The sequence below is a fragment of the Podarcis bocagei genome (assembly GCF_964188305.1).
Source record: "Podarcis bocagei genome assembly, chromosome: 5".
NCBI classification, from domain to species: Eukaryota; Metazoa; Chordata; class Lepidosauria; order Squamata; family Lacertidae; genus Podarcis; species Podarcis bocagei.
The window spans coordinates 2,273,968-2,300,428 of record NC_138129.1 but is presented as its reverse complement, the minus strand read 5'-3'; the positions used below and the strand labels follow the sequence as shown (position 1 = coordinate 2,300,428).

General features: G+C 49.2%; 1 protein-coding gene across 1 annotated transcript in view; it reads right to left on the bottom strand.

Moving 5' to 3' along the window:
- The window catches only part of CTNNBL1 (catenin beta like 1), a 94,110-nt gene that overhangs the window by 59,434 nt on the left and 8,215 nt on the right, over window positions 1-26,461 (bottom strand). The window contains exons 2-6 of the mRNA XM_081196419.1: window positions 14,746-14,931; window positions 13,967-14,073; window positions 9,459-9,598; window positions 4,066-4,163; window positions 402-495 (exon numbers count right to left, since the gene is read on the bottom strand). Of these exons, the coding sequence (XP_081052545.1) occupies window positions 402-495; window positions 4,066-4,163; window positions 9,459-9,598; window positions 13,967-14,073; window positions 14,746-14,931 (625 nt within the window). The remainder of the gene's footprint in view (window positions 1-401; window positions 496-4,065; window positions 4,164-9,458; window positions 9,599-13,966; window positions 14,074-14,745; window positions 14,932-26,461) is intronic.

Below are 26,461 nucleotides of genomic sequence, written 5' to 3'. Positions count from 1 at the left end.
TGATTCCAGCACCCGGCTGCGAGGGAAACATCAGTGTGAATGAAAGCAGGGTAGTCGCAGATACACCTCAACTCATTATTTCCACTCAATAATGGATGGCTGAAGGTATGTCCCTACATTCCTAATGTTACGTGGAAGCCCTCGCTATGGAACAAGGTGAGCAATGGAGTTATTATTCAGCTGATTGCCTTCAAATATACTGCTAAGAGATAGCACAGCTGACATTTCAAGGCCTGGCTGCACTCTAAGACCTGCTCCCAGACCCCGACACCAGCAGGTACATCTGCTCTCAAATGAGATCCACCACGTGGAGCTCTATGAACATTATAAAACAGTGACACACATCTGTGTCCTTGCCGACTGGGTCCACGATGAGAGGTTGTCCGTCAAGCCCTCCTTACCCAGAGTGTTATGGACACCATCTGCCTCCTCCTTGACACTTTCATCCAAGCGCTCCAGATTCTGGACCAGCAAGGCAACCACCTGCCCATCAACCTGAGCCACAAAAGAGGGAGACATAAAGGTTAGGAGAGGGGTTCCTAAGGGAGTGGGGGTGGCAGAAATCAGTGCAAAGCAGAGGAGTTGGCGGAAAGTCAGAAGTCAAAACATAATAATAATAATAATAATAATAATAATAATAATAACAACTACAACCAACACTGCAGTGAGATGCGCTCTGATAAGGGAAGAAGCTGGCTCTCAAAGCTCCCCTCCCCCTTAAACTCCACTGCAGTGTTTCCCCCGTAATTAATTGGACAACTTTCCTACGTCAGACACGACAGAAAAACACCTGAAGAATGTGAACCTTGTCACATGTCTGCTATTCCCTAAATCACGCCTTGATTGACTTATAATCTCCCCGCATTCCAAAGTGCCAAGCGGAACAACCCAACTGGGCATCAGCTGCCTGTCAGCCTTGAAAGCAATTGCCAGTTGCGGATGGAGCAGGATTCCAGCCCTGCTCGCCTGCGGAGGGCACAATCCAAGGGCCAGCAATTACGCATAATGAAAGCCGTAGGGAAGAAATGCCGCCTTTTCAAAAGGGGGAGGGGGAGGGAACTCACACCAAGCAATCACTCCCTGCCTTTTATGATGTAGCCTACACAACGGACGCAGCTGACGGTAATTTTATCTGATTAAAATTATCTTTGGACACGAACAACATTCACTCTGAGCACAATTTAGCAAGCCAAGACATCTGCTATTATGCTGCAACCGATTTCACTGAGCTGGTTCTCATTGTTTATTTCTATTATTTACTGGATTTAAGAACGTAAGAAGAGCCGGCTGGGGTAGACCAAAGGGGGCCCATCTACCCAGCATCCTCTTCTCACAGGGGCCAACCCGATGCCCCAGTGGGAAGCCCACAAGCGGGATTCAGGCGCAAGAGCCTCTCCCCTCCTGCAGTTCCAACAATTGGTACGGAGAAGCTCTGCTGCCTCCAACTGTGGCTAGGAGCCATTGACAGCCCTGCGGGCAAACATTAGGGTGGGAAAACCTAAACACAATGTCTTTAGGCTCCGCAAGGGCGATCCATAGGACCCTGAGTTCTTGGGTGGGTAGGAGTCCGCAGGATGGACCTGAAGCAAGGAGAGTCAGTAATGGTGTGGGGGTTCGTGGTGGACTAAGACCTGGGAGACTGTCACGGTCCGGTCTACGGGCGATCAAAGTCCCAGCTGAGGACGTCGGGACTGGGGGCAAGATGGCGGGGTGAGAGCAGGAACGAGAGTCCAGAAGCCAGGGGTCAGAGGGTCAGGAAGCAGGGAGTCACGAAGTCAAGGGTCCGAGGGTCGAGAAGCAAGGAGTCAAGAAGCCACGGTTCAAGGATCAGGAAGCAAGAAGCCAAACGCAGCAAGGTAGGAAGCATGTTGCTGTGGCAAAGAGCCAAAGGGAAATGCGGACCTTATATCCCTGCCCAGCTCTTGCCACCAGGTGCAGTGAGTTACCAAGCGGCCTCACCTGTGCGGCCGCGCCTTGCCTCCCCAGAACAAACTCAGGAAGGCCCCAGTCCTGCAAAGCCCTACTGGTCCCAGGGCCTGGCTCCTGCACGCACTCCTGACAGAGACCAGGGTTCAAATCCCCACTCATCCATGAAGCTCCCTGGGTGTGACCTTGGCCCAGTCGCTGCCTCTCAGTCTAACCTACCTCACAGGGTTGTTGTGGGGATTAAATGAAGGGTGGGAGAACCATGTCCACCCCCTTGAGCTCCTCGGAGGAAAAGGTGGGGTATAAATTCAATAAATAAATGCAGTAAGTAATGAGTTTCCTTGATGCTCCATCCTGAAGATTTGCTGGCACAAGAATCGTTCAAGAAAGCATCCCCTGGAATCTAACCATGTGGACAGAGCTGAGCATGACCAACTCCTGCTCTTCCAGCAGATCTGACTAGATGGTCCGTTAAGATACCCTATCCAGTTCCACGGACCAGAGCACCCTCACAATTTGATGTCAGAACACCACAACACTCGTGGGGTGTGAAATCACGTTAGCGGGCAATCCAGTGACCTTGGCTCGAATGTCCAGAAAGTAATTATTCCCGTAAAATAAAGGGGAGTCATTCAGAAGTCAACCGTGACCCATTTCGCTCAAGGTAGACAATAAAGCACTCTCGAAACCTGGCTATTGTCAGCAGGCTTGGAAGAAAGGAGCAGGCACAAAAGGAGCTTTTGTCCAGGTTTATTGCTTCTCTGCGCAACAGATTCAGAACACAGCCTCGGCACCTACTTCTGGTCTCCCCACCCCCCACCCCCACCCAGCCTCGCCATCTCATTCATTCGGCCGGCTCTTGTAACGAAGAGCCGGTAATTAAAAAAGCTCAGAGGCCAGCCAGAAGAACTCATTTGGGGCAACGGTAATTAACCTCTGGAAGGTAACATCACAAACGGAGAGGCAGGAGAGATTGTCGGGGAGAAGTTTGCAGCCGCTGCTCTGCTCCTCCAAACTGACAGCTCCCTGCCCTCTCCACCCCCGCAGAGCAGCCAAAAGGCCGCAGAGCAGCCCAGGTGTTTCACTAGCGCAGCAACCCCTTCCCCTCGAAATGGAGGGTGGAAAGGCTCACATTGAGATGTTCGCACTAGCGCTGACAGCTGGCCTGGCGTCCCTTCCAGCACAGCCCCATACAGCCCGCTCAGCTCGGCAGTTCTGGCCAGCTAAACTTCAAGAATTCTCCCCAGGAAAAGGCAAGCTTCTGATTAGGGCATGGATGCATTTCCCGCAGTGGAGGAGGAGCGCCCTTCAATTATGTCAGCTGCTTTGCCTACCATCGCTTGCTGCGAAACAAGAGGGGCTGGAAGAGAGAGGTGGAAGGGGAGCTCAGCAGGGAAGAAACGGAAGTTTAGGAGGAAGAAGGGAACGTCAGAACATCAGAAGAGCCTTCTGGATGAGGCCAATGGGCCACCCAGCCCAGCATCCTGTTCTCACAGGGGCCAGCCAGACGCCCCAAAGGGAAACCCACAAGCAGGAATTGGGCACAAGCGCAGCCCTCTCCCTTCTGTGGTTTCCAGTAAGTGGTATTCGGAAGCATGGATGTCTCTAACCAAGGATATTCTCTCCTCTTGTTCTTATTGCCATTTAGTCCTTTCTGTCCCCAGATTTCCCGTGGAGAAACCATTTTTCAAAAGGGGAAGCGCATCCGTGGCTGCTAGACACAATGGTTGAGCTTCTCCACCTGCTGTTCAGAGCATATTCAGACGCTGTGCTCCCTTCCAGGTTGCTTGGGATCATGAGGGAGGAGGGGGTGTTGCACTCAGGGCCCACCAGGTCCAGCTGTTGGCTGAGACCAGGATGCTGGACTACGTGGGTTCTTGGCCTCACCCTGTGAGGCTTTTTGCATGCTCTCACGAGAACATCAAATGGCAATGCACACTGGCCCTGACCCTCTTCTTTCAAGCTGAGTGCTTGCCTTTGAAAGCACTGTTCATCTCTCAATAGTCGCAACCAAACAGATGGCTGTGTATGGCCGTGGTAAGGAAATCCTGGCTTGGTGTTACAAGGAAATGCAAGCCAAGAGCCAACCACAGGGGGCTCTCACCCAGGCAGGTGGTCTGGCCAGAAGGGGCTACTCACCAGCGCGTCTATGAGGACCTCAGCTCCTTCCTCACTTTCATGAAGGGTGTCGATGTCTGTAAGCTCCTGCAGAAGATCCACCACAGCTATAGACACATGTACAGAACGTTAAGGAACGCCAGATTTTCCAAGTAGGCAAGGCTGCTTGCAGCAGCAATGAAGACACCCCTTTTCCGCTGTGCACACACAGACACTGCAACCACAACAACCGGATCCCTTGCAAAACGAGATTCCAGTACTTAAGTTAGTCAGTAACCAACATGGCAATTGCTTTATTTGGTGGTGTGTGTTTTGACATGCGTTTTCTTCATTGCCTGTGGTTGCTTTTGTTATATTTTTGTAATTAGGCAAATCTTTTCATGTAGTAAGCTGCCTCAAACAGAGTTTCAATGATGGAAAAGCGGCATACAAATCAAAGGTTCTGGAGATGATGAAAGAAGTGATGTCAAGGGTGACACCTGGCTAGGAAGTGGTGCTGGGGAGCCTGGGAGTGCCAGGTGCTGCCTGCAGTAATTGCATCTGAAAGTGATCGTTAGCCAATTTAGATTAATCTTTTTAGCTATGGCTTGGAAGCAGTGGCTGAACATTTTGTTTGTGGCTAGAGTTTATCTGCAATCCCACCTGGCTCTCTAATTTCTTTGACTTCCCCTTTTCTCAGGAGACAGCCCAGAGTCTTTGCAAGGCCCATGACATCTATGGCTCTACCCAACACCACTCGGCTGCTCCTGGGGCTACAACCTGCCCTAGACTTGATAGCCCCATTTATCTTCAACACCAGTCCATGGAGCAGCAGGGGACCGAGGTACCAGGACCCATGTTTGAATTAGCTGACAGCAAGCTAGACCATTTGGGTATGGCTGCAGGGCATGTCACACAGGCAGAGTAGAATCATAGAATTTAGTATGGGCAGCAGCCCTAATTTTATTGACAAGGAAGGGAGGTGATCTGACAGCCAAGGCATCCTGCAAAATTCAAAGCTTCTGGGGTCAACCCATTCCTGTTTCTCTGTTTTTCGCTATCTTACTTGGGAATAATTTCAAAGACTGCAAAAATCCAATCTGTGGATGTCATGCTGCCATTGCGAACCTGAAAGCAAACAGACTCCTAATGAGGCTGCCGTGCTCAACTGGGCCAGGATGCTGCTGCCACCAAAAACTTCTGGTTTCCAAACTTCTGGTTTCTTGTTCCCAAACCTGTAACTCGGGGCTTATGTAACAGATAGATCCTTTAAACCACAGTGCAGCTCCGTCAGAAACATTCCCGCTCGTTAGGCCCACTTGACTATTCTCCAATACGCGACGATCAATCCTGACCTATTCTCTGCACGTCACAAAAGGCAACCCACATTTTGAGGTGTCCTACATAGAGGCCTCCTGAAGTAACTTCCTAGGGCAGCAGAGAAGCTCACTGCCTTCCTCTCGTGCTCCTCCTTTCCCTCCTTCTGGAATGCATAGTCGGACTCCAAGGCCAGGCTCCCCAACATAGCACAGCATCAGAGTTGTCGCTTCTCCACAGAAGACTGAAGCTGCCTGCAGCAGGGAAAAAAGGCCCTGCTGAATGTCGAGCCCACAAAGCCTACTTCATAAATGTTGAAAACTTTCTCTGGCCCACCAGGAAAGAGGAGTTGTAGCTGTTATTCATTAGATATGTTGCTGTTGGCCCTCTACAATGGGGTCCCAGAGAGGACTACAACTATTTAAAAGTACAGTGTAAATCAGTTACCGTATTTTTCGTCCCATAGGACGCACCTAGTTTTTTGGGGGGTAAATAAAGGGGGGGAAATTTCCATTCCCTCCCCTAAAACCAGGTCGGGGAAACCGAACCAGGTCGAGGAACAGCGGGATGGCGGCGCTGCGCCTCCCTGCTGTCCTCCGAGCTTGTGGGGCTGGCCGATGTCTGCCCGGCATGAGGGGTGCTCTGCTTCAGGGCGCCCCTCGCGCCAGGGGTGGCAGGCTGCTATCCGCAGCGTGGGGAGCCCTGCAGGGAACTCCCGCAGGGCTGCCTAGGCTGCGGATGTGTTCCCGAAGCCTTTCAGCACGCCTTTCAGCGCGCCCGGCGCTCCAGGAAGCAGGCTGCTATCCGCAGCCTAGACAGCCCTGCGGGAACTCCCGCAGGGCTGCCTAGGCTGCGGATGTCTTCCTGAAGCCTAGAGAGCGAGAGGGGTCGGTGCGCACCGACCCCTCTCGCTCTCCAAGCTTCAGCAAAAGCCTGCATTCGCCCCATAGGACGCACCCAGATTTCCCCTTCATTTTTGGAGGGGAAAAAGTGCGTCCTATAGGGCGAAAAATACGGTAAATCAATTAGGTGTCAGAAGCAAATCTGTGAGGAGAGGGCTCCACAGTTTAGAGGCTGCCACAGAGAACACCCTGGCTGTGCTAACTGGGGCAGGGGGAGGTAGAAATTCCAAGACAAAAAGTGTGATAGAAATGCAATAAACAAATAAAATACATTATATGCTGGAGTGATGGCTCCGCCAGCAGCCTCCCAGCCCACTCAAAGGTCCCACTGGGATCACCAGGAGGGTTCTATCGATCAAATAAACAGCATACCAAACAGGCACGTCATGGGCTCATGTGTATCCTGAAACTTGCTCCATCATGTAACGAACTCTCTTCCACTCTTGCACACCTCCCTCACTTTTGTTAAGACAAGCATCTGAAAGCTGGCTTTCTAGTGAATGGGGGCAAGTACGATGGGAGAAGGGATATTTAGCTTGCAGTCCTTATCTGGGTGGATCAGAGAGTGCGGCTTAGTGTCAAGATTTATCAGGGTGGGGGCTTAACTTATCATTGTAAACTGCGGCCCTTCAGGGATGCAGCAGGATAAATATCTTTGTGCAGAGCTCTGCAGGTAGGGAATCAAGAAGATGCTGAAGTCCCTGTGCCGTTAATTCATCTTGGAAAGGCCAAAGGGGGAGAAAAGGAGGGGATAAGGAAAGCAGGATTTGTCTCTGTCAGCCATGCCCTCAAGCCTCAGCTTGGCTACACACACACACACAGAGAGAGAGAGAGAGAGAGAGAGAGAGAGAGAGAGCTCTCTTCTGCGTTCCAGTTGCCATCGCTGCAAAATAAAATTTCAAGCTCACACAAGGCCTGTTTCAAGTCTGCAATCCCTCTCCATTAAGAGGCAGCTTTTTTCAGAATCAACTTGCTGCAGATGTTGCCAGCTGGGCTGAAGAGGTCTGGATAAGGAAGCAGCTTCTCTTCCCAGGAGGCTCTCAGCCTTTGCTAATTTAAGCCACCACCTGAGCATTACCGCTTTCTCGCATCCTTGGCTCTGGTTCAGCACAGGAGCTGCCTTGTCCACAAATTAATTTTATCGCTGGGGATTTTATCCACCTCGCCTCTCCGTCCTCCTCCTGCCAAAGCACCAACCTTAAATCAAGTGTGAAGAGCCAGCTCAGTTTAGCACTCCTTTTGGGGGGGAGCGGGGGGGGAGCCTTCAAAACATCTCTCTGGTCTCCCTTTCCACAAAGCCGCATTTGCCCAGGTACTTCACTTCAAATGATCCTTGCATTCTCACTTCTGCTAAAACGCAGCGTTTCAAGTCTACTGCTTTGCCTTCCAACATTTCAGAGGAGTTCCAGCAGCTCTTGGCAACGGCGCCTTCCCCAGGGGGCCTGCAGGTCACCAGCCGAGCCTCTGCCCCCAATCTAAATGACAGATACAGGATGACCCCGCTTTGCTCAATGCAGGGCTGAGCGATGGATATTCTGACAAGTCGTCAGCAGTGGCCGTCACTCCCAGGCATTAGCTTCTCAGGGCTGGAGAGACACAACACTCTGCATTCCTTCCTCTTAAAGGTCACCGCAAGCAAGACCACCAAGTCCCAGCCAAACCCCCCACTGTTTGTGTTTTTCCCCGAGAATGACAAATCCATGCTGACCTTTGGGTACAAAATGCCACTCTCAAGCTGCCCGCAAACCTCGTCTCCGGCCAAAGCTTTGCACTGCCACGAACTAAGGTGACAGAGATGGCGAGGCACAGCAGGCGCTTCCTGCTTTGCTGCACTCACTGGGCTTTAATACTCGTTCATTGTTCTGGTAACCTGCTCTTCCTGCAACTGGAGCACAGGGGGGCTAACGTAAATTGAATCAAGTGAAGCAGCAGAACAGTAAGACACAATTAAAACCACAAACCCACAAGTCTTAACAGAGTGCAACTGGCACAATCATCTCCAGCACCACTGAAAAAGCATTTTTCTCCAAACCGTATATCTGGACAAATAAAGATGTATTTAGCCTTTATCTACAGGTTTCTCCTGCAGGGTTATTTGATGTTATTGTTAAGCAACCGGGTGAGGGGGGGAGTTCTGTGAGCACAGGCACCACCACCAAGAATGCCCCGTCTCCTGTGACTGGCCCACTCACCACTCCAGCCAGCGGGACCAAAGACAATTGACTTCGCAATTTTTCCACTCCAGACCAGGGAGAAGATGAGCAGCGGGGTTTGATCTGCAGAACGTTGTTCTCTGCAGTGGTGAGCAAGCAGCAAAAAGCCTAATACAGAATCCCGCTAAACCCAGGAGAAAAGGGTTTGTCTTGCTCTGAATGCCAGGTGAGAAAGTCACAGGTTGGAGAGCTGCAGCTCACAGGAAAAGCTCTCCACAAAAACCACGTACATTTTCATGGAAGAATCTGGCCTGCACCTTTTGGACACACACTGCCCAACTTGCGATTAAACATTCCCACTGCAACAGGGTCATCCTTAAATGACTCAGAACTTTGGAAAATCCTTATAAACAAGTCGTGTGTGTGTGTGTGTGTGTGTGTGTGTGTGTGTGTGTGTGTGTGTGTTTAGCCTGCCTGCTCATTTGCAGTCCTTTTGCCATGGCACTTCTGTGCCTAGCAGACCAAGCTCGTTTCATTTGATGTGGGATGTGGGGGGAAAGGGGGTAGTACTTCTGATGAAGAACATGCTGTGCTCCTTCTGGGGTCCTTTGTCCACCTTTGGTCCCCATCCTGCACACAACTCTCACCTGTGGCTCCTAGCAGCTGTCAGCATGTGTCTGCACCTTCTGAGAAACACTGCGCTCTCTGCAGCCTTGAATTACTATTCCCAGTCTCACCTGCTCCCAAGACGTGGTCTGCTTTTTCTTTCTTCTGCTTTTCCCAGACTGGGTTCCTCCCCCGCCAAGACTGACCTCTGCAACATCAATCCTATCAGCACAGCTCACGCCCCCTCTAGCCCAAGGTCCCCCCGCTGGCTTTGAGGCCGAGTGACAATGCCACAGCATGCTGCTCTGAGCATGCATGCCTGGCTTCAGACTCTCACGAGAATCCCAATTGCGCTGTGAGTGGTAATACACAGAGAGGGGCAGCGGCAAGAAACCAGAACTACGGGGGGGGGGGGCACTGACAGCAGAGCCTGGCTCCTCCACCCCAGAAAGGATATCGGTGTTGTCGTGGCCAAGCAGCCCGAGGAGGGAGTGCACAGCGTTGAGCTCCACCAGCAGGTGGTACAGGTCCGGCATAGTCGCGATGACGTGCATCTCCTGGATGATGTCGTTGAGATCCAGCTCAGACTCCATGAACCTGCAGGAGGAAGCAGGGCAAAGTTCAGCAGGGCCAGCAAAGGTCCATGGCCCACCGGCCAGCTAAGTGCCCCCTGGGGCAGACATGGCTGCTGTCATCTCACTGGCCATAGGAAACCCCGAAGCAAAGAAGGAAGCAGGAAGGGGATGAGGGAAGGCTGACCTGTTGTGCATCTAGTCCAGCATCCTCCGATGCACCTCTTCCCCTAAGGCTTAATACATGCTTAGTAAATAGGCAGCATTCTGCAGCCCTGGACTAGCCAACGTGGTGCGAATTCCCTTTGGGGGCTCATGTACAGAGATGCACACCAAGTTCCCAACTGCTCAGACTTTATTCAGGAATGCATTACAGGGCAGAATCCAAAGAGAGCTCTCCATTAGAATGCAAACTGTATAGGCAAGATGTGTGTCCCCTTGGCTGTTTCATCTTCTTCTCAAACACCTTCTGCCAGGCCCATCACTCGTCCAACCACAATCCTTAGAAACACTTACTCAACCCTTTTCCCCCTTACTGTACATATCAGAACCCTCCTTGTACCTTATTTGGAATTGTTTTTTCACTCTAGCATTTAGCTGTTAGGTTACTCCTTAACTGGCTCTTACTGGTTTTGAGGTCAGATCATACTCTTGCACATTAGAACTGGGCCTCATTGATAATGGGTTTTGCTGGTGCTTCCAAGGCTTCTTTGCTTTCCTTCACCCATTTTCCTGACCCTTGCCTTCCTCATTTCTCTAGACCTAACCCTGCTCAGACTTACATTCTAGACTGTAAGCAGTGACAAGTGGAGCCAGATGTATGTCAGGTGCCCACACGGCCACCATCTCGCCTGCAGGAGTTCCCTTCCTATCAAGGCCAAAGACACTCCCCAAATCCCAAACCCAGCAGATCCTGTTTATGCAGACCCTGGAATCCTCCCCCTACTCCACCCCATCCACCCACGCAGCCACCAGACTACCTTGTGGGCTCTTCTGTGTTCCAGCAATCCCCAAAATTTAATTTATAACTCTGTCATTTAGAAGAGAAAGCATGCAAGAAGGATCCAGGCATTTTGTGAAATTGAAAGCTACAGGACTGTGGCGAAGACCCGATCAGCCAAAACTGCGCACATCAGCATAACTGCCCATATCAGGGCACCAAGTGCCAATGCGCTGAATAGAGAACACGGCTGCTGCTGACGACTGATCAGTAAGTTACATGCAGTGCACGTTCTATTAACTTCAATTGGAAAGTAAAGGAGACAGGGCGCAGAACTTCTCAAAGGCCATTTCAATATTGCAAAAAGCAAAGCAGAGTTTGGAGGAAGATTTTGCTGGGTTTTCATTTTGCCGGGACCCAGAAAAAAACGTTATGTTGTTCTTTCACAAGACTGCATACTTAGAGCTGTAAAAACACCCACCGAAAACGATGGCACATATTCAGCTCATCCTGGGCATTCCTAAGAGAGTGGCTTCAGATGTAAATTAATTATACAAATTCCAAATGCACCCAGTTTATACCATGGGGTTGGGAACTGGAAATCCAAATGGCTCAGCCCAGCTCTTTTGTGTGGATGCCGGCAGGTCCAACGCTTTGGGCTATTATGATATTGATCCGCAGGAGATGTTTGTGCACAAACAAAAGGAAGGGCGCTCCTCTCACTGCACGTCTTCAGAACTGCCTCCTACCACAAACAGGACTGCGAAGTCCAAGCCTGCTATTTTGGGGACACTGACTGCCTTGCACAGCGTCCAGTTAAAATGTGGTTATTTTTCCATGCAGTATTTTAACAACATTTTTTAAAAAAACACCATCCATCTTCCCCGTGTGCTTTGGCGCCATTATACTTGCCAAACAAAAAGTCCTGTTTGAAATTCAGAAAGTAAGGCTTGCAAACACAACGCTGGCAGAGACTAAATTTGAACCAGATACAATATTGTGATTCTGCCCGCGGAGCAAAGGGGGGTTTCGTTTTGTTTTTCCACACTGCCTTTAACTCGCCCACTGGGACCCTATCAATTCCGTCCAAGGCGTTCTGCTAAGCAGCTTTTTCTCCACACTTGAAGGAAACTCTGCCCTCCAGAAAGGCTCAGGGTGCCCTGGGGGATCCGGCATGGATCGACTGCTTGCAATTCACCAGCTGGGAGGAACAGCCGAAGCAGGGAGCTGCAGCTCAGCCTCAGCACACCCGCCTGATGCTCCCAGGGGTCACAAACACGGCCTGATGGGCCGCGAGAGATCTGGATTCTCACTGGGCTCTGGAACTGAGAAAGAGCAAGTGCCAGCAGAGGCTAAGCAGGGTAGCAGACAGCCAAGATAACCGGCAGGGCTGATGAACGGTGACAGCAGCTGAGGGAAGGAAGAGCTAGCAATGCAAGAGCCCCAAAGAAGGGGAAACGGTTCCTGGTCCGTAAGAAACTGCTACTCAAAAAGGTCTGCAGCAGAGTGGCAAAACCCATTCCTGCCACTGAATGGAGAGCTCCTCCTCCCTTCCTCCCTGGGTGCAGCGTCCAATGACTTTCATGAACCAACAGTCAGCTGCAGCTGGAAGTGCCATTCAGGCAACCTGGCAAGTCCTGAGTACATTCTAAAAAAATGATGGGAACCTGGTGCAGGTGAGCAGGCAGGCCTGCACCTGGCAGACAACAAAAGTCACCCTAGGCTGAGCTTACGAGGAGTGCAACAAGCCTGTCAGAGGCTAGAGTGGAGATGCGGGATGCAAAAAGACATGGACCCTGGAGCACAGGAGATGCTGGGGCATCTAAGGGGCAAGAGACCGAGCTGCAAATCAGGAAATCCCGGATTCAAATCTCACCTCTCACCTGGAGTACTGTGTCCAGTTCTGGGCACCACAGTTCAAGAAGGACACTGACAAACTGGAACGTGTCCAGAGGAGGGCAACCAAAATGGTCAAAGGCCTGGAAACGATGCCTTATGAGGAACGGCTAAGGGAGCTGGGCATGTTTAGCCTGGAGAAGAGGAGGTTAAGGGGTGATATGATAGCCATGTTCAAATATATAAAAGGATGTCACATAGAGGAGGGAGAAAGGTTGTTTTCTGCTGCTCCAGAGAAGCGGACACGGAGCAATGGAGCCAAACTACAAGAAAGAAGATTCCACCTCAACATTAGGACGAACTTCCTGACAGTAAGAGCTGTTTGACAGTGGAATTTGCTGCCAAGGAGTGTGGTGGAGTCTCCTACTTTGGAGGTCTTTAAGCAGAGGCTTGACAACCATATGTCAGGAGTGCTCTGATGGTGTTTCCTGCTTGGCAGGGGGTTGGACTCAATGGCCCTTGTGGTCTATTCCAACTCTATGATTCTATGATTCTATGTCACTAGGTAGGTGGCCTTGGGGAAACAGCTCTTGCAGCCTCAGTTTCCCCATCTGTAATATGGGGGTGATAATAACTGACTTGCCATTTAAGGTTGTTTTAGGATTACAAGAAGATATTGAGTAGGCGGAGATCTTTGAAAGCTCAGAAACACTACATGAATTCTTTAAAGGGAAAATAAAAGAATAATTGACTGAGAGGAGGTGGACAGAGAGAAAACTGAGCTGTAAGCAAGCATGAGCTCAAAAGCGTTCAAGGAGGAAGAAGGAGCAAGCTGATTTTCGGTACCCAATCCATACAGGAAAGGAGATTCCGACTAAACCTTAGGAAGAAATTCCTGATTGTAAGAGCTGTTCCAACAGTGGAATGGACTCCCTGGGAAGGTGGTGGGTTCTCCTTCCTTGGAGGTTTTTAAGTAGAGGTTGTACAGCCATCTGTCTAACTACCAATACTTCAAAATGAAGCCATAGTGTTTTGCCCCGATGCTCAGCTGGTTTCTGTACTAGCTCATGCCACTTTCTGCCTTATATAGCTTTCTTAAATGCTACTTGAGCTTCAGTGAAGCCCCTCCTGCTACTTTCAAACGCTGTTTCTGAGCTATATCTGGCATGATGAGAATGTAAAGCAAAGCACATCCCTCTGGTCAGGTCTGTTTTCTTGACACCAAGCGACAGCAGGGCAGAGCCTCGCTGTACAGATTTGCACTGAATAACAGCTTGCCAGATCATGTGCAAGAACAGAAGCTGACCTATCGAATTCACAAGCCACTGGATCCGCGAGAAATTGCTGAGAGCTTTGTTTCTGAACCAAGGAGCTGCCTGACTTTGAAGGCTTATTTCCAAAGTATAAAGAGGTCTCAGTTAAAAGCCTGTGAGTGCCTGGCTCTCATTCTGCAAAATAGGTTTCTCTGCATTAAAAAGCAACAAAGATTTATCCACCAGCTGAAGTCTCTCTCGGCCGGACCTTTTGTTAACAGGGAACTCGAGTTAGTAACCTGAGTACGTTGGACGAAGCAAAAAAAAGAAAAGGGGGAAAAAGCCAAATCATTCCAAGACTTACTTCTCTGGGTTATCAGGGAACTTGATCCGAAGTTCCTGGTTCTTGTAAGACCTCTTCTCAAAAGTGAGGATCATCTTCTTCACGGAGCTTTCGTCCAGAGGTTCCTCCTGGCCAAACACACAAATTAGCTCATCATACGAGACTGCATGATTTCCTCGGCTCTCACAACCCAGCAGCTGTGAACTGGTTCTAAGTTGTGCAGTCTCCCCACCTGCCCACCTCCCTTTACGACCCTTACACAGAAGCAAGCTTGCTAAATGTCTCTCCTCAACCCCCAAGCCTCATTCTGTCCCCTGCCAAACCTTCAACAGAAAGGGCAGGCCTCCATGAGTGTTTGGATCACCCAGGCCTATTAACTGCTACACAAATAGAGTGGGATCAGCTCCCAAGCCCCGTGGAATATCTTGCTCCTGCTGCGGGGGTGGTGGGGGGGAGAAGAGGAGAGGAAGAAGTACACTTGTGGGTCCAGAAGGAAGGGGTGCAACTCAAATCTTATCTCCTCCACATAAGCACAAAACGCTGTTCAACCAAAGAGGAAATTCAGCATCCGCAAAAAAAGTGGGTATTTACTAAGCCGAAAGCTGAAGGGCACAAATTCCTGCATTGGGGTTCCTTCCAACTCTACAGTTCTGTAATTCTACAAAATAATCCTGTCCAGCTATCAGGGAAATTCTTCCCATGCTGCAGACCACAAACCATTGTACACTGAATTCACGTGCCTTTGCTTTCCAGAGAAAGAGGGGCAGAGGGGCAGCACAGCCTCCTCATGAGAAAAGTACCTCTTCCTCTTCCTCCTCGCCCTTCTCAATGATATGAAGGACCTTCTTCCTCTCGTCCTCCGTCTCCTCCGTCACAGGTGCCTCCTCTTCCCGGTGGCGGCCACGCTCCCGCGCACCACCCTGCTTGTGCCGCACTTTGAGATCATCTTCCTCATCTTCACGAGGCCGTTTTGTCCCTCTGTTCGGCTGCGGACAGGGGGGAAAAATATATAATGATCCAAGAGAACCCACTTCCATCCCTTTCCCTCACACAGGCAAAAGTAATAAAAACAAATGGTTATTTCTTTTAAGGGTTGCTCTCGACACATTGGCACGCTTTATAAAGTCCAGATGCATACAAGAGATCCTCCCTCTAGTAAGCAGGCACCCAGATTTCTTAATGTTTGCTTCACGTTTAAATGTATTTATACATTGCTGCAATGTCATCACAATCAATTTTATAAATGTATGTGAACATTTGTAGCAGTAATTTAAAAAGTAACCAACAAAAGCAGCAGCTGCAGCTCCAATCCTACCATACAGGTAGAGGTGGGAATTGCTGGGATTGGGGAATCAAGTGGAACGGAGACACAAAGCTCCCCCCCCCCACTTGTTCAGAATCCTCCATCGGGATGTAGGGCAAGTCGAGATGCCTGGGCAATCCAGCTACAAAGGATGAAGCTGCTGAACAGGCCAGAGACCATGTTTGCTGTGCGTCTCACAGGACCTCCTGGCTCACGGTGCCCAGAGACTCTTGGGGTGGGGTTTCCTTCAGGGGTTTTTGGCTGGAGTCAAGAATTCATTTTGGAGGTGCTTACCTTTTGCTGCTATTGGTACTGATTTCTTGCATCTCTATTGTTAGGCCTTAACATGACATATGGAGATTTTGTCTTTTTACTGAGCGCTTATTGAGACATTTTTTTTACTGCTTATGATTACTTTCGTTATATTTTTGTAATTATGTATTTTTTTCCACGTTGAGTGTGGTTTAACTATGGAAAGGCAGTTACAGGTAGGTAGCCATGTTGGTCTGCCGTAGTTGAAACAAAATAAAAAAAAATCCTTCCAGTAGCACCTTGGAGAGCAACTAAGTTTGTTATGGGTATGAGCTTTCATTTGCATGCACACTTCTTCAGATACCTGCATGCACACGAAAGCTCATACCAATAACAAATAGGCAAACTAAGGCCCGGGCACCGGATCAAGCCCAATTGCCTTCTAAATCTGGCCCACGGATGGTCCAGGAATCAGCGTGTTTTTACATGACTAGAATGCGTCCTTTTATCCAAAATGCACCTCTGGGTTATTTGTGGGGCATAGAAATTCAATAATATTTTTTTCCTTCAAAATATAGTCCAGCCCCCCACAAGGTCTGAGGGACAATGGACCGGCCCTGTGCTGAAAAAGTCTGCTGATCCCTGCACTAGACCCTTTCAGTGGCAGGGATTGGCATGAGGCGGAGCAGATCAAGGCACATTACATTGCAGCTGAAGGGGGGAAAACACCCCACATTCAGTCCCAGAAACCACAGCTGTTTGGAAGTGCTGTGGGGAAGCACTGTTTGCAACCCAGCACTGCCTTTGTGATTAGAGACGCTCTTGGCCTACAAGGAAAACAGACGAGGTTCAGTTTACGGTGCCCCAAAAGGAGGTGTGCCAAGACTGGAGGTGCACATTAGTCTAGTGTTACAAAGCAAACCTGGCATTTGCCTCGGAATGAGAAAAAGAGGGGAAGGGTCCAGCTGGAGAGCAAAAGGTCTTGTGGGCGGGAGGAGGGGCTTAGCAGCAAAAATAGGAAGGTGTAGGAAAGGTCAAGCAAGCACCTCCTGCTGCTGCCAGTTAAATGCCCCTCTTTCCCTGCATGCACTTTACTTGGGCAAACAGAAGTCTGGAAATAAGCACTTAATGGAAGCAACATGTAATTCCGCCCTCACTCAGCTCCACTTAAGGGGCGAAAAAACATTCTGGCAGGAAAGATGCCCCGCTAAGCTCCGCTTCCTTGAGAAGGAACGGCTCTCGCACCCAGCTTGAAATTGCAAGTTGAAAGTTCTGAAATGGCTACAAGCGTTTGCTTTCGACTCTGCCTATCAAGGCAGCGTGCAATCTAAGGCTGCCGGTTCTTGTTTTTCTCCCTCCATTTTTTTTTTAATTAAAAAGCAATGAGACTGCAGCCGTAATGAGGGGCTAGGGGAGCACACCGTTTGGTTGGACGCAAAGTAATGTACCATAGAAGAGGGCTACATCACCAGAACAATTGCTAAATTAAAACTCCACTACAAAGCCAACTCCATTTCCTCCGAGCCTGCAATCGATGTCATTATCGGCAGTTACGATCTGCTTCGACCTCAATTGGGGAAGGCGGGGGGAGAAATCTCCTCTAATATGCAGTAACGGAGTCATTAGGATAAATTATGAAAGTGCCTCGAGTGTAATTATTAATGCTGCCAACCCACTGGCACCCGAACATAACTGGATTCCTAGACAAAAACTATGATGCGCAGATCCCAAGGCGCATGGGAGGAGTCTTCCACTTCAAAGAACTCTACGACAACCTTCCCCAACCTGGTGCCCCTCAGATGTTTTGACCTACAACTACCATCAGACTCAGCATCATACAGCCGTGCCGGTTGGGAGTGATGTGGGCGGCAGTGATGGAAGTTGCAATCTGAAATTTCTGGACGGCACCAGGTCAAGGAAGTATCAAATGATCACCAACAGGAAGCCAAACCATGTCCAAGTAAAACAGCCATCAATACTGCAACAGGGAGATGAGTGATCAGGTCACCAATACTGTCTCAAAGAACAAACCTTCCATATTCAAGGGCAATACACCTCTGAATGCCAGGGAATGTTGGGGAGAAACAAGAGGGGAAAGATGCTATTTCTCTGTCCTGCCCATCCCCCCGGCCTCCCAAAAGCACCCGGCTGGTTGCTATGAGAGATCATTGGGGCGGGGGGGGCAGACTTTGGGATCCTCCTTTTCATACCCTCGAAAAGAGAAGAAAGAGTGCTTTCATCCTGACCATCAGGCTGAGGTTCTTCTGGAAACCCATTTAACAGATTGTTCCTCGCCCCCCACAAGAGGTTCCATACATTTCTAATTAATAGACTTCTAAAGCACCCAGCATGCTATTAGAGACGGGCAATTATGTGAGGGCCTGGGACATCCACCCAATTTTTCAGCTGGGGAGCGGGTGTCCAGGAAAGGATTGTGCTCTCCTAGCCACAGCATCAACATAATAATAATAATAATAATAATAATAATAATAATAATAATAATAATTTATTATTTATACCCCGCCCATCTGGCTGTTTCCCCAGCCACTCTGGGCGGCTCCCAGTCAGTGTTAAAAACAGTACAGCATTACATATTAAAAACTTCCCTGAACAGGGCTGCCTTAAGATGTCTTCTGAATGTCAGGTAATTATTTATCTCTTTGACATCTGATGGGAGGGCGTTCCACAGGGCGGGCGCCACTACTGAGAAGGCCCTCTGTCTGGTTCCCTGTAGCCTCACTTCTCGCAATGAGGGAACCGCCAGAAGGCCCTCGGCGCTAGATCTCAGTGTCCGGGCTGAACGATGGGGGTGGAGACGCTCCTTCAGGTATACAGGACTTATCTGTACATATTGTGGCATTTTAATGGCTTTTTGAAAAAGCAGGCTCTTTGGAAGCCTCGCAAATGATCTGCTGCAGCTGCAACTTGCCGCAGGTGACCAGACAAGGGCCTGTTGACAGCAGCACTGGCTCCCCGAATCAGTTCTTTTCGGAGAAGTCCGCCTTCCCTAGCTCCTTCCAGTGGAAGAGTGAATTGAGGAGCTTAGCTCTAGTGACTGGCAGGCCTTCATCAGCAACTTGGTGTGATTGGAAATGGAGAATAAAAAGCCGGGGGGGGGGGAGAGAAGGGGAGGGGGAGAAGAATCTGGAAATGAATTAATAAAGTCTGCTTAATAAAAGCAAAGTGCCTGCTTTGCATGGTGCAAAAGCAAAATAACCTTGTTACCGTGGAGCTCAGAAATCATTTGTTAAAAGAAATGTGAAATGAATCTTTGGAAGTGAAAGGGCTCCCTTTGTGCGTGGATCTCTGCCGGTTGAATATAGCTGGAAAGAGCCATCAAGAAGAACTACCTATTAGCTGTCAATTTAGAGAGACTTCAGGAAGCGAGCCTCAAATCTCCAGCGATATCTTTCCAACCTCTTAATCTTTTTTCTAACACCTGTGTTAAGCCAGCCTGCCTTCAATCCTGCTTTTCTCTAGTGCATCTCAAAAGCAATAAGCAGTGTCAGGTAGAGCAAGAGCTAAACACTTCCCCCCCCCCACCCTTTCGTTTTAGGAAATTAAGCTGCCTTGCAGAGGAAAATTCATGGGCATTTCTAAAGAGTACATTTCATACTAGCTAACAAGTGAGCACAGAGAAAAGAAATTGCATGCATACAGCTCTGTCTGCACGGAGAGACTAGGATTCTCACCGCCATAAACTCCGAAGGGATGAACCTGCCCATTCTCCATAATGGGGGCAGGCTGGCGCAAAGAGTGGGCCAAAAGCCTCAAAGTGCCCCGGGGCCTGCAATGGCTCCCCACTGCCCCATAAGCACAATTCAAGATAATACAGTGAGGGAGGGAAGTATTTGATCCCCTGCTAACATTGCCCATTTGCCCTCTGACGAAGAAATGACCAGTCCATAATTTTAATGGTAGGTTTATTGAGACTGATGTGACCTTGCCTGCCCACGTACTAGTTGTACACTGGATGAAGCATTACAATGCCCTTTTATGTGGGGCAGATTGGAAATGGCAGCTGGTCCAAGACGCAGCTCCGCCAGGATGCTGGCCAGGGTATTTCGCAATGAGGGTTCTCCACTTTGGCACACTGTGTTTACCGCGTAACTGTTCTACTGTCTTCCGGCAAGCACAGCAACCCCAAACTTTCCGACAAACCTTGGAGCTACAGGAGAAGGCGAGACGGTCACCTGAAAAAAGTGGTCCCTCCTTACACCATCTTCCCATTTCCGTTTTGGAAAGCAACGCAAGGAGGCATAACAAGGGAGCAAATGCAGGTGCAGAAGGAGCAAACTGCCCCCCCCAGGCCACAGAGAAGCAGGAGAAGCCACTTTTGGTACACCCAGCACTGCTTGGAAGTTCTGCTTTGGCCATCTGGGCCATAATGGAGGCAATAAGCAGACCGGCAGAGTTGGAGAGGAGCAGCACCAGAATTCCTACAGATCAGATGCTCCACATCAAAGTCTGTCAAGACAGCTTTTCCTGTTGCCTCCGGAGACATGAGAAAGCAGACAAGCATCCACTTTGCGGAATGTGAAACAGATTAAAGAACCAGGCGACTCTCAAGATTTCCCTGCCTGGCATTTTGCTGAAGGGGTGTGTGTGAGTATGTGTGCTCCATTCTTGTTTTATTTGCCAAGACAGCAAAAAGAGAGCTTTTGACAGCAGCCCTCTCAACAAATGCCTTCGGCTGCAAGAGCCACCGGATCCTATTCCAGCACCACTCATTTCCAGTGGGGGCAAAAACACACACTTGCAGGTGGCCCTTTTACAGGTTAGGAGGGTGAGCCTCAACTAAGCTGAACGTTTCTCAGAGTCGCTATATAACCCACAGACTAGAACCGTTCATGAGAGCCCACAGCTGATGGAAATGTTAAAAAAAAATGTTGGTGTTTAGGAAACGACCTAGACCACTGCTGCCAGGATGAATACAGACAATAGGAAATTAAAATACAGAGCAGATCTATGGATTCCTGACATACTAATGTAGGAAATGCAACAAAATATTGTGGCTAATAATCCTGCAGGACACTCCCGGCTGTAACTCTGTCAAGGTCTCGAGCTGGTTAGTTCACACCAGTCCCCAGTCGTCCATTTTTATCTTCTAGCCAGCACTCAATGCTCTGTGGCTTCTGGAGACCACTGAGCATGCTCAGCCCCCCCATGGGATTTTTTATTTATGATTCCTATTAATTCAATGTATACAGTTACACACACACACCCCTTTCATCCAAAGATCACAAGGTGGCCAGTTTACAGTACAAAACACAAAATGCATAACGTAACAAGAACCCGCCTCCCACGGATACATTTAAAAGGCTATAGATTGTTTCATTGGTCAAAGGTCTAGAAGAGGAACGTTTTTCCTGGCACCTAACAATATGCAGTGAAGGCTCCAGGTAGGCCTCCCTGGGGAGAGCATCCCACCAGTGGGGAGCCACTACAGACAAGGCCCAGCCTCATGTCACCGTCGTCCAGACCTCTCATGGAGGAAGAACACAAGGAAGGGCCCCAGATGAGGATCAAAGGGTTGGGGTAAGTGGGGGGTGTTGGGATACTGCCAGGGAGATATAGTCCATCATGGCCCCAAGCCAGCTGCCGGACGATCCATCAACCTCCCGTAGTCACGTAGATTCAGCAATTAGCGACATGAGTTTCCTGAACTCATGCACACTCTTATCAGCAGATAATGCACAGCCAAAAGTTGCAAGCAGGAGAGCATATTTACATGCTTTTATTCAGCGTTGATCAGAACAAAAGAAAGACATGACTGTTCTGCGTCAGTGTCTCCGACAGAGAGAGAAACGAAAGCAACAGCAAACTTAAACATCCTGTGAAACAGGAAATACGCAGACTCTGTGACTCACACATCCTGCTCCCTTTTAAGGTGGAACGGAAATATCCCAACAGGGGGGCAGTCCTTTAGGTACTGCAGTCCATTAACGCTTTATAGGTCAACATTTTGTTCTTCATGGGGATGTCCTTGTTTATATCTCTGCATCCCCTGGGGTTCACCCTACCATTCTGAAATCTCCCTATTTTTTCCCTGTGGTTCCACTGGGCCTCCAAGTCCATCAACACACGAACACAGAGTCTGCTATTCGAGGGAATAAAAACTGAATAAAAAATCAGTTCTGGCATGTTTTAGAACTCTGTAACTTCAGGCAAAGGAAGTGGCTGAGCTTTCCACTACCCAGGCCCCTCTCCTCATCTCCTGGGTGGCTCTTTGAGGAGTGAGCAGGGCAGAACTCTCCCAAGGAATCCCACTAGAAAATGGCCTCTCAACTGTGGGGAACATGGGAAGGCTGTGAGGGAAGGGGCTTGCAAGAAGGCTGCGTCTTGTCAAACTGGCTGCCCCTGGCATCTAGTGGGCTCGCTACAGGCAGATTTATAGCCTGTTGCCTACCAGAGCAATCTCAATCGCTTTTGCACCGCCGCCGGCAACAGGCAGAGCCCGCGATCCATCCTTGTCTTGCCTCTCTCAGCTGTCCTCAAGCATCACGCAGGCATTCTGTTCCGAGGCCCAAAAGCGGCAACTGGGAATTGACTGACTGCAGCAGCACAAATCAGCTTTTGGCAATCGTGACAATTGCTTTCCCCTCTGCTCTCCCGAGATGGATTGGAAGAGGAACCCTTGGAAATAGCTGGACTTGGCTGCGACCCCTTAATTACCCAAAGTAATCAGAAACCAGACACATGGGGTATGGGCACAGCCTTTCTGGGCAAAACAGCAGCAATATTTAATCATCAGTTTAGGCCATCTGCAACTGTTTTGCTGCGCTGTGTAAAAGTTTACGGGTTCCTGAGCTCTTTGCAAACCGACAGGTGCTGTACTCAGTGCAATTGTTGCAGGCGGGGCCCTCCTTCCCTCCCTCCCCTGACCAAATGTTTGGTGCCGAATTAAGAGGCACGGTGCCCAGCGTCGCCCAAGCCAAACCTGGCACGAAGACAGAGCCGCTATTTGATGGAGCACAGCATAGATTAAATGTTTAGAGAAGAGAAATCCAGGACAATCAAAATGGGAAAGCAATTAGTCAAGCTGGCTCAGAAAAGGGGGGAGCCGTGTTCCTAAGGACCTCGGCAACCCAATCACGAAGGGCCAAGGGAGCCGTCCAAATGGCACTCTGCACAACCACCAATCCATTTCCGTGTCGGGACCAAAAGCCTTGCCTGGAGCAAACACATTACACCTGGAAGCAAACTCTCCAAGCCTCTGCACCAGAATTAACTGGCCTCAGACTGGGAACACAACAATACAAAGCTGGCTTCCATTTAATCGGGCTGCTGGCAATGTCAGCAAAACCACGCAGGGCTCCTCCCCTGACCCACACCTGCTGCCAACGAATAGCTCACCGCCAGCTGCTGACAGCGGTGCAGACACAGCATTCTGTCCTCCGGTCCGGAGGGTGCAAACAAATCACCATCTTTTCCCTTGACTCCGTGGAATAAAGATCATAAGCACACTCAACGCAGCCCAACATTGCCTCAAGCGCGGAAAAACAGAGGAAACAAGGGCATGCACGCCATTAACTGCCACTTTAAGATAATGTGTTCAACAATTGCCTCAACACAGATAGCCCAGAGTCTTTGTTTTCAAATAACTCTTTCAATGGCATCGGAGGAGGAAGGAATGCAAGGCCGAAGGAAGTCCATGGAGGCGGGGCTGAAGCTTCCCCACGTGGAGGCCTGGGCGCAAGCTGATCCATGTGACTCAGCCCTCCAGGGCGCCTTGCCATCCAAATGCAAGACAAGCGGCAGCATCAGCATCTGAAGGGCACGCACACATAAAAACCCTGTTTTCTATTGCACCCCACTTCAAAAACATTTGTTCCACTAAATAAGTAAATAATTGCGGATCTTACAAGAAGGGGGAGAATCCAAACCTTAGACCAGTCGTCCTCAAACTTTTTTCCTCTGGGCCACACTTTCAGAACATAAATTTGCTCGCACCACACCGAATTTTTTATTGGTAAGAAATGCACTGGAAAACGCAACTAGGATTGTGCTTGGTATCACCTGATGCTCTTGCTCTCATTTTGAAAAGGCACCTATCTATACTCTACAAAATAATAATAATGATATTTTAATACTATACTGCACTATACTACACAGAGCTGTGTAAATGTTTATTTGATTGCCCTTGAATCTTCCTGCCACCCTTACCATCCTCTGATGCCACACCCTTTTGAGAACCTCTGCCTTAGACCGTCTTCCTTCAGGGATGTTTTCACATCTCTCTATAATCATCAAATATATTGCTAGTCTGGTAGGAAGAAGGTGGCCGCAAGCCTCCCTGCTCACAGACTCAGCCTCCGTAATCCCCACAGGTCATGCGTGGCACCAGCACCAAGTGGGAGTGAACAGGATGCATCCCCAGAAGGGATATCACCAGACAACAGGCAAGTAAACCAAGCCTCACACAACTCCCCGGGGGATGAATGAATGACAGCGTTCTGATGTGATGGGGCCATTTCATTGAAAGCGGCAGACGGGTCACCCAAGCGCAGCGCAGGCCAACGCCTGAGGGGGGTCTGAGAAGTGGAAGGGGGAGGAAAAATGGGCAGAGGCTGACTCCTAAGTAATACCCAGACTATGCTTTGAAAACAGGCAAACAAATAAGGAAATGAATGTTTATTTTCCCCAACCTTGCTTGCAGAAGCCTCATCTCACTGGGAAATGTGGAGCTTGGGTGGGGGGAAAGAAGAAGGGGGGGAAAATGTTGCAGGGATTTGAAATATGCCTGAATAGATGCAGGCCCCCCTTTCCTTTCACTGCGGGAGCCTTTCATTTCTAAAACCGGGAAGAAAAAATATGAGCAAAATCAATCTTCTTTTCCAGACGAGCTGTTGAAACAAGCGGTGCTCGATGAAATACAGCGCAGCATTACATTTTCTAATGTCTTCTGTGCCACATGCAAATTGCATCAAAAATACTTAGAATTAAATAAGAGGGTAATAAATAATAACGAAACCCATGAAAACTGGAGAGACAACGACAGGCGAAAAATGAATGTTTTCACTTGGGATTAGAAGCAAGATGAAGAATTTGTACAATGTGTGGAATGTACAGGAGTCAGGTTGGGGGCGCGGAGATGGTGGGGAGAGGGAATTATATCAGGAACCTGTGAAGATCCAAGCACTGCACAGAGGGAGAAGGGATTGTGGCAAAGATCAGCCAGAGAAAGGCAATTCAGAAATGTTTCCAGGAAATCCAAAGTATACTCAGAAGTGAAGCTGTCGGGAGTTGAGAAGTGTCCTTGCAGTTCCTAGAGGGGAAACTCTAAAGCATGGGTAGGCAAACTAAGGCCCGGGGGCCAAATCCAGCCCAATAGCCTAAATCCGGCCCGTGGATGGTCTGGGAATCAGCGTGTTTTTACATGAGTAGAATGTGTACTTTTATTTAAAATGCACCTCTGGGTTATTTGTGGGGCCTGCCTGGTGTTTTTACATGAGTGGAATGTGTGCTTTTATTTAAAATGCATCTCCGGGTTATTTGTGGGGCATAGGAATTCATTCATTCCCCCCCCCCTTCAAAATATAGTCTGGCCCCCCAGAAGGTCTGAGGGACAGTGGACCGGCCCCCTGCTGAAAAAGTATGCTGACCCCTGCCCTAAAGCATCCTTTGCCTACCTGGCGCCACCCAGATGTTTTGAACTAACACTCCCATCAGTCCCAGCCAGTGTGGCCACATAATGCTGCAGCTGGTGGGAGCTGCAGTCCAGAACATCAGGAAGGTGCAAGGGTTTTTCGGCTGAGGTAGTTGGGCATGTTTAGCCTGGAGAGGAGAAGACTGAGAGGTGGCATGATATTTCCATCTTCAAATATCTCAAGGGCTGTCGCATGAAAGATAGAGTAAGTTTGTTTTCTCCTGCTTTGGAGGGTAGGGCTCCAACCATGGGATTCAAGCTGTACAAGAAAGGAAATTGGACTAAACATTAGGAAGAATTTAATGATAGTTAAGAGCTGTTAGACCAGCCTTTCTCAACCTTGGGTCCCCAGATGTTTTTGGCCTACAACTCCCATCATCCCTAGCTAGCAAGGGCAGAGCTCAGGGATGATGGGAGTCATAGTCCAACAACATCTGGGGACCCAAGGTTGAGAAACACTGTGTTAGACAGTGGAATGGACTCCCTTGGGAGGTGGTGGACTCTCCTTCATTGAAGGTTTTTAAAGAGAGGTTGGGTGGCCATCTGTCAGGGAATCTTTAGCTGTGATTCCTGCATCGCAGGGGGCTGAACTAGACGATCCTTTGGGGTCTCCTCCAACTCTACAACTCTATGATTCTGACGCAAAGAAGGTATCGCCCCAACAAGCCTATGCAAAAAGAACCACACAGGGTGAGCGGTTCCCATTATACTCTAAAAGCAGCAGACTCGCACCCATCTACTCCCAGCCGCTGCCACTGCTGTGAAGAAGATAAAGCATCTTCCCGAGTGCGATTGCAGCCGAAGCAACAGCAAGGTTACCAACAGAAGCTGCTCCCAAGACATCTCCAACTGCTAGACTCTGAGGAAATCAATCTAGCTGAACCTCCCTTAAATGAGAATGTCCCTCTGTAATGACTCCGGCTAATGCTTTAACTGCTTTTTGGCTTCCCACTGAATTGTCAGATGAAGAATAAGCTTGTTGGAGCATGAAACTCCGGGCCCTGCGCAAATAAATGGATCAGAACACTGTTATAAAAACATCAGTCAAATTTAGCGAGTCTGCATTCGGCTGCCCTTGCAGGGTTATTCTGGCAAGGGGAGGGAAAATCAACAGTTGACCACAGATTCCTAGAAAACTATCCCTGAGCACTTGAACAGGTTGCCAAGGATGCCAGCCAGCAAAAAAAAAAATCACACCATGGGGCAGTTGTTGGCCTGCTGCCCGTCAATGGAGCCATTTCCCCAAAAGGCTCTTAAAAATGCTTTTCACATTTTTGTGCGTATCAGAATAAGCACTGCTTCTATTTGCACA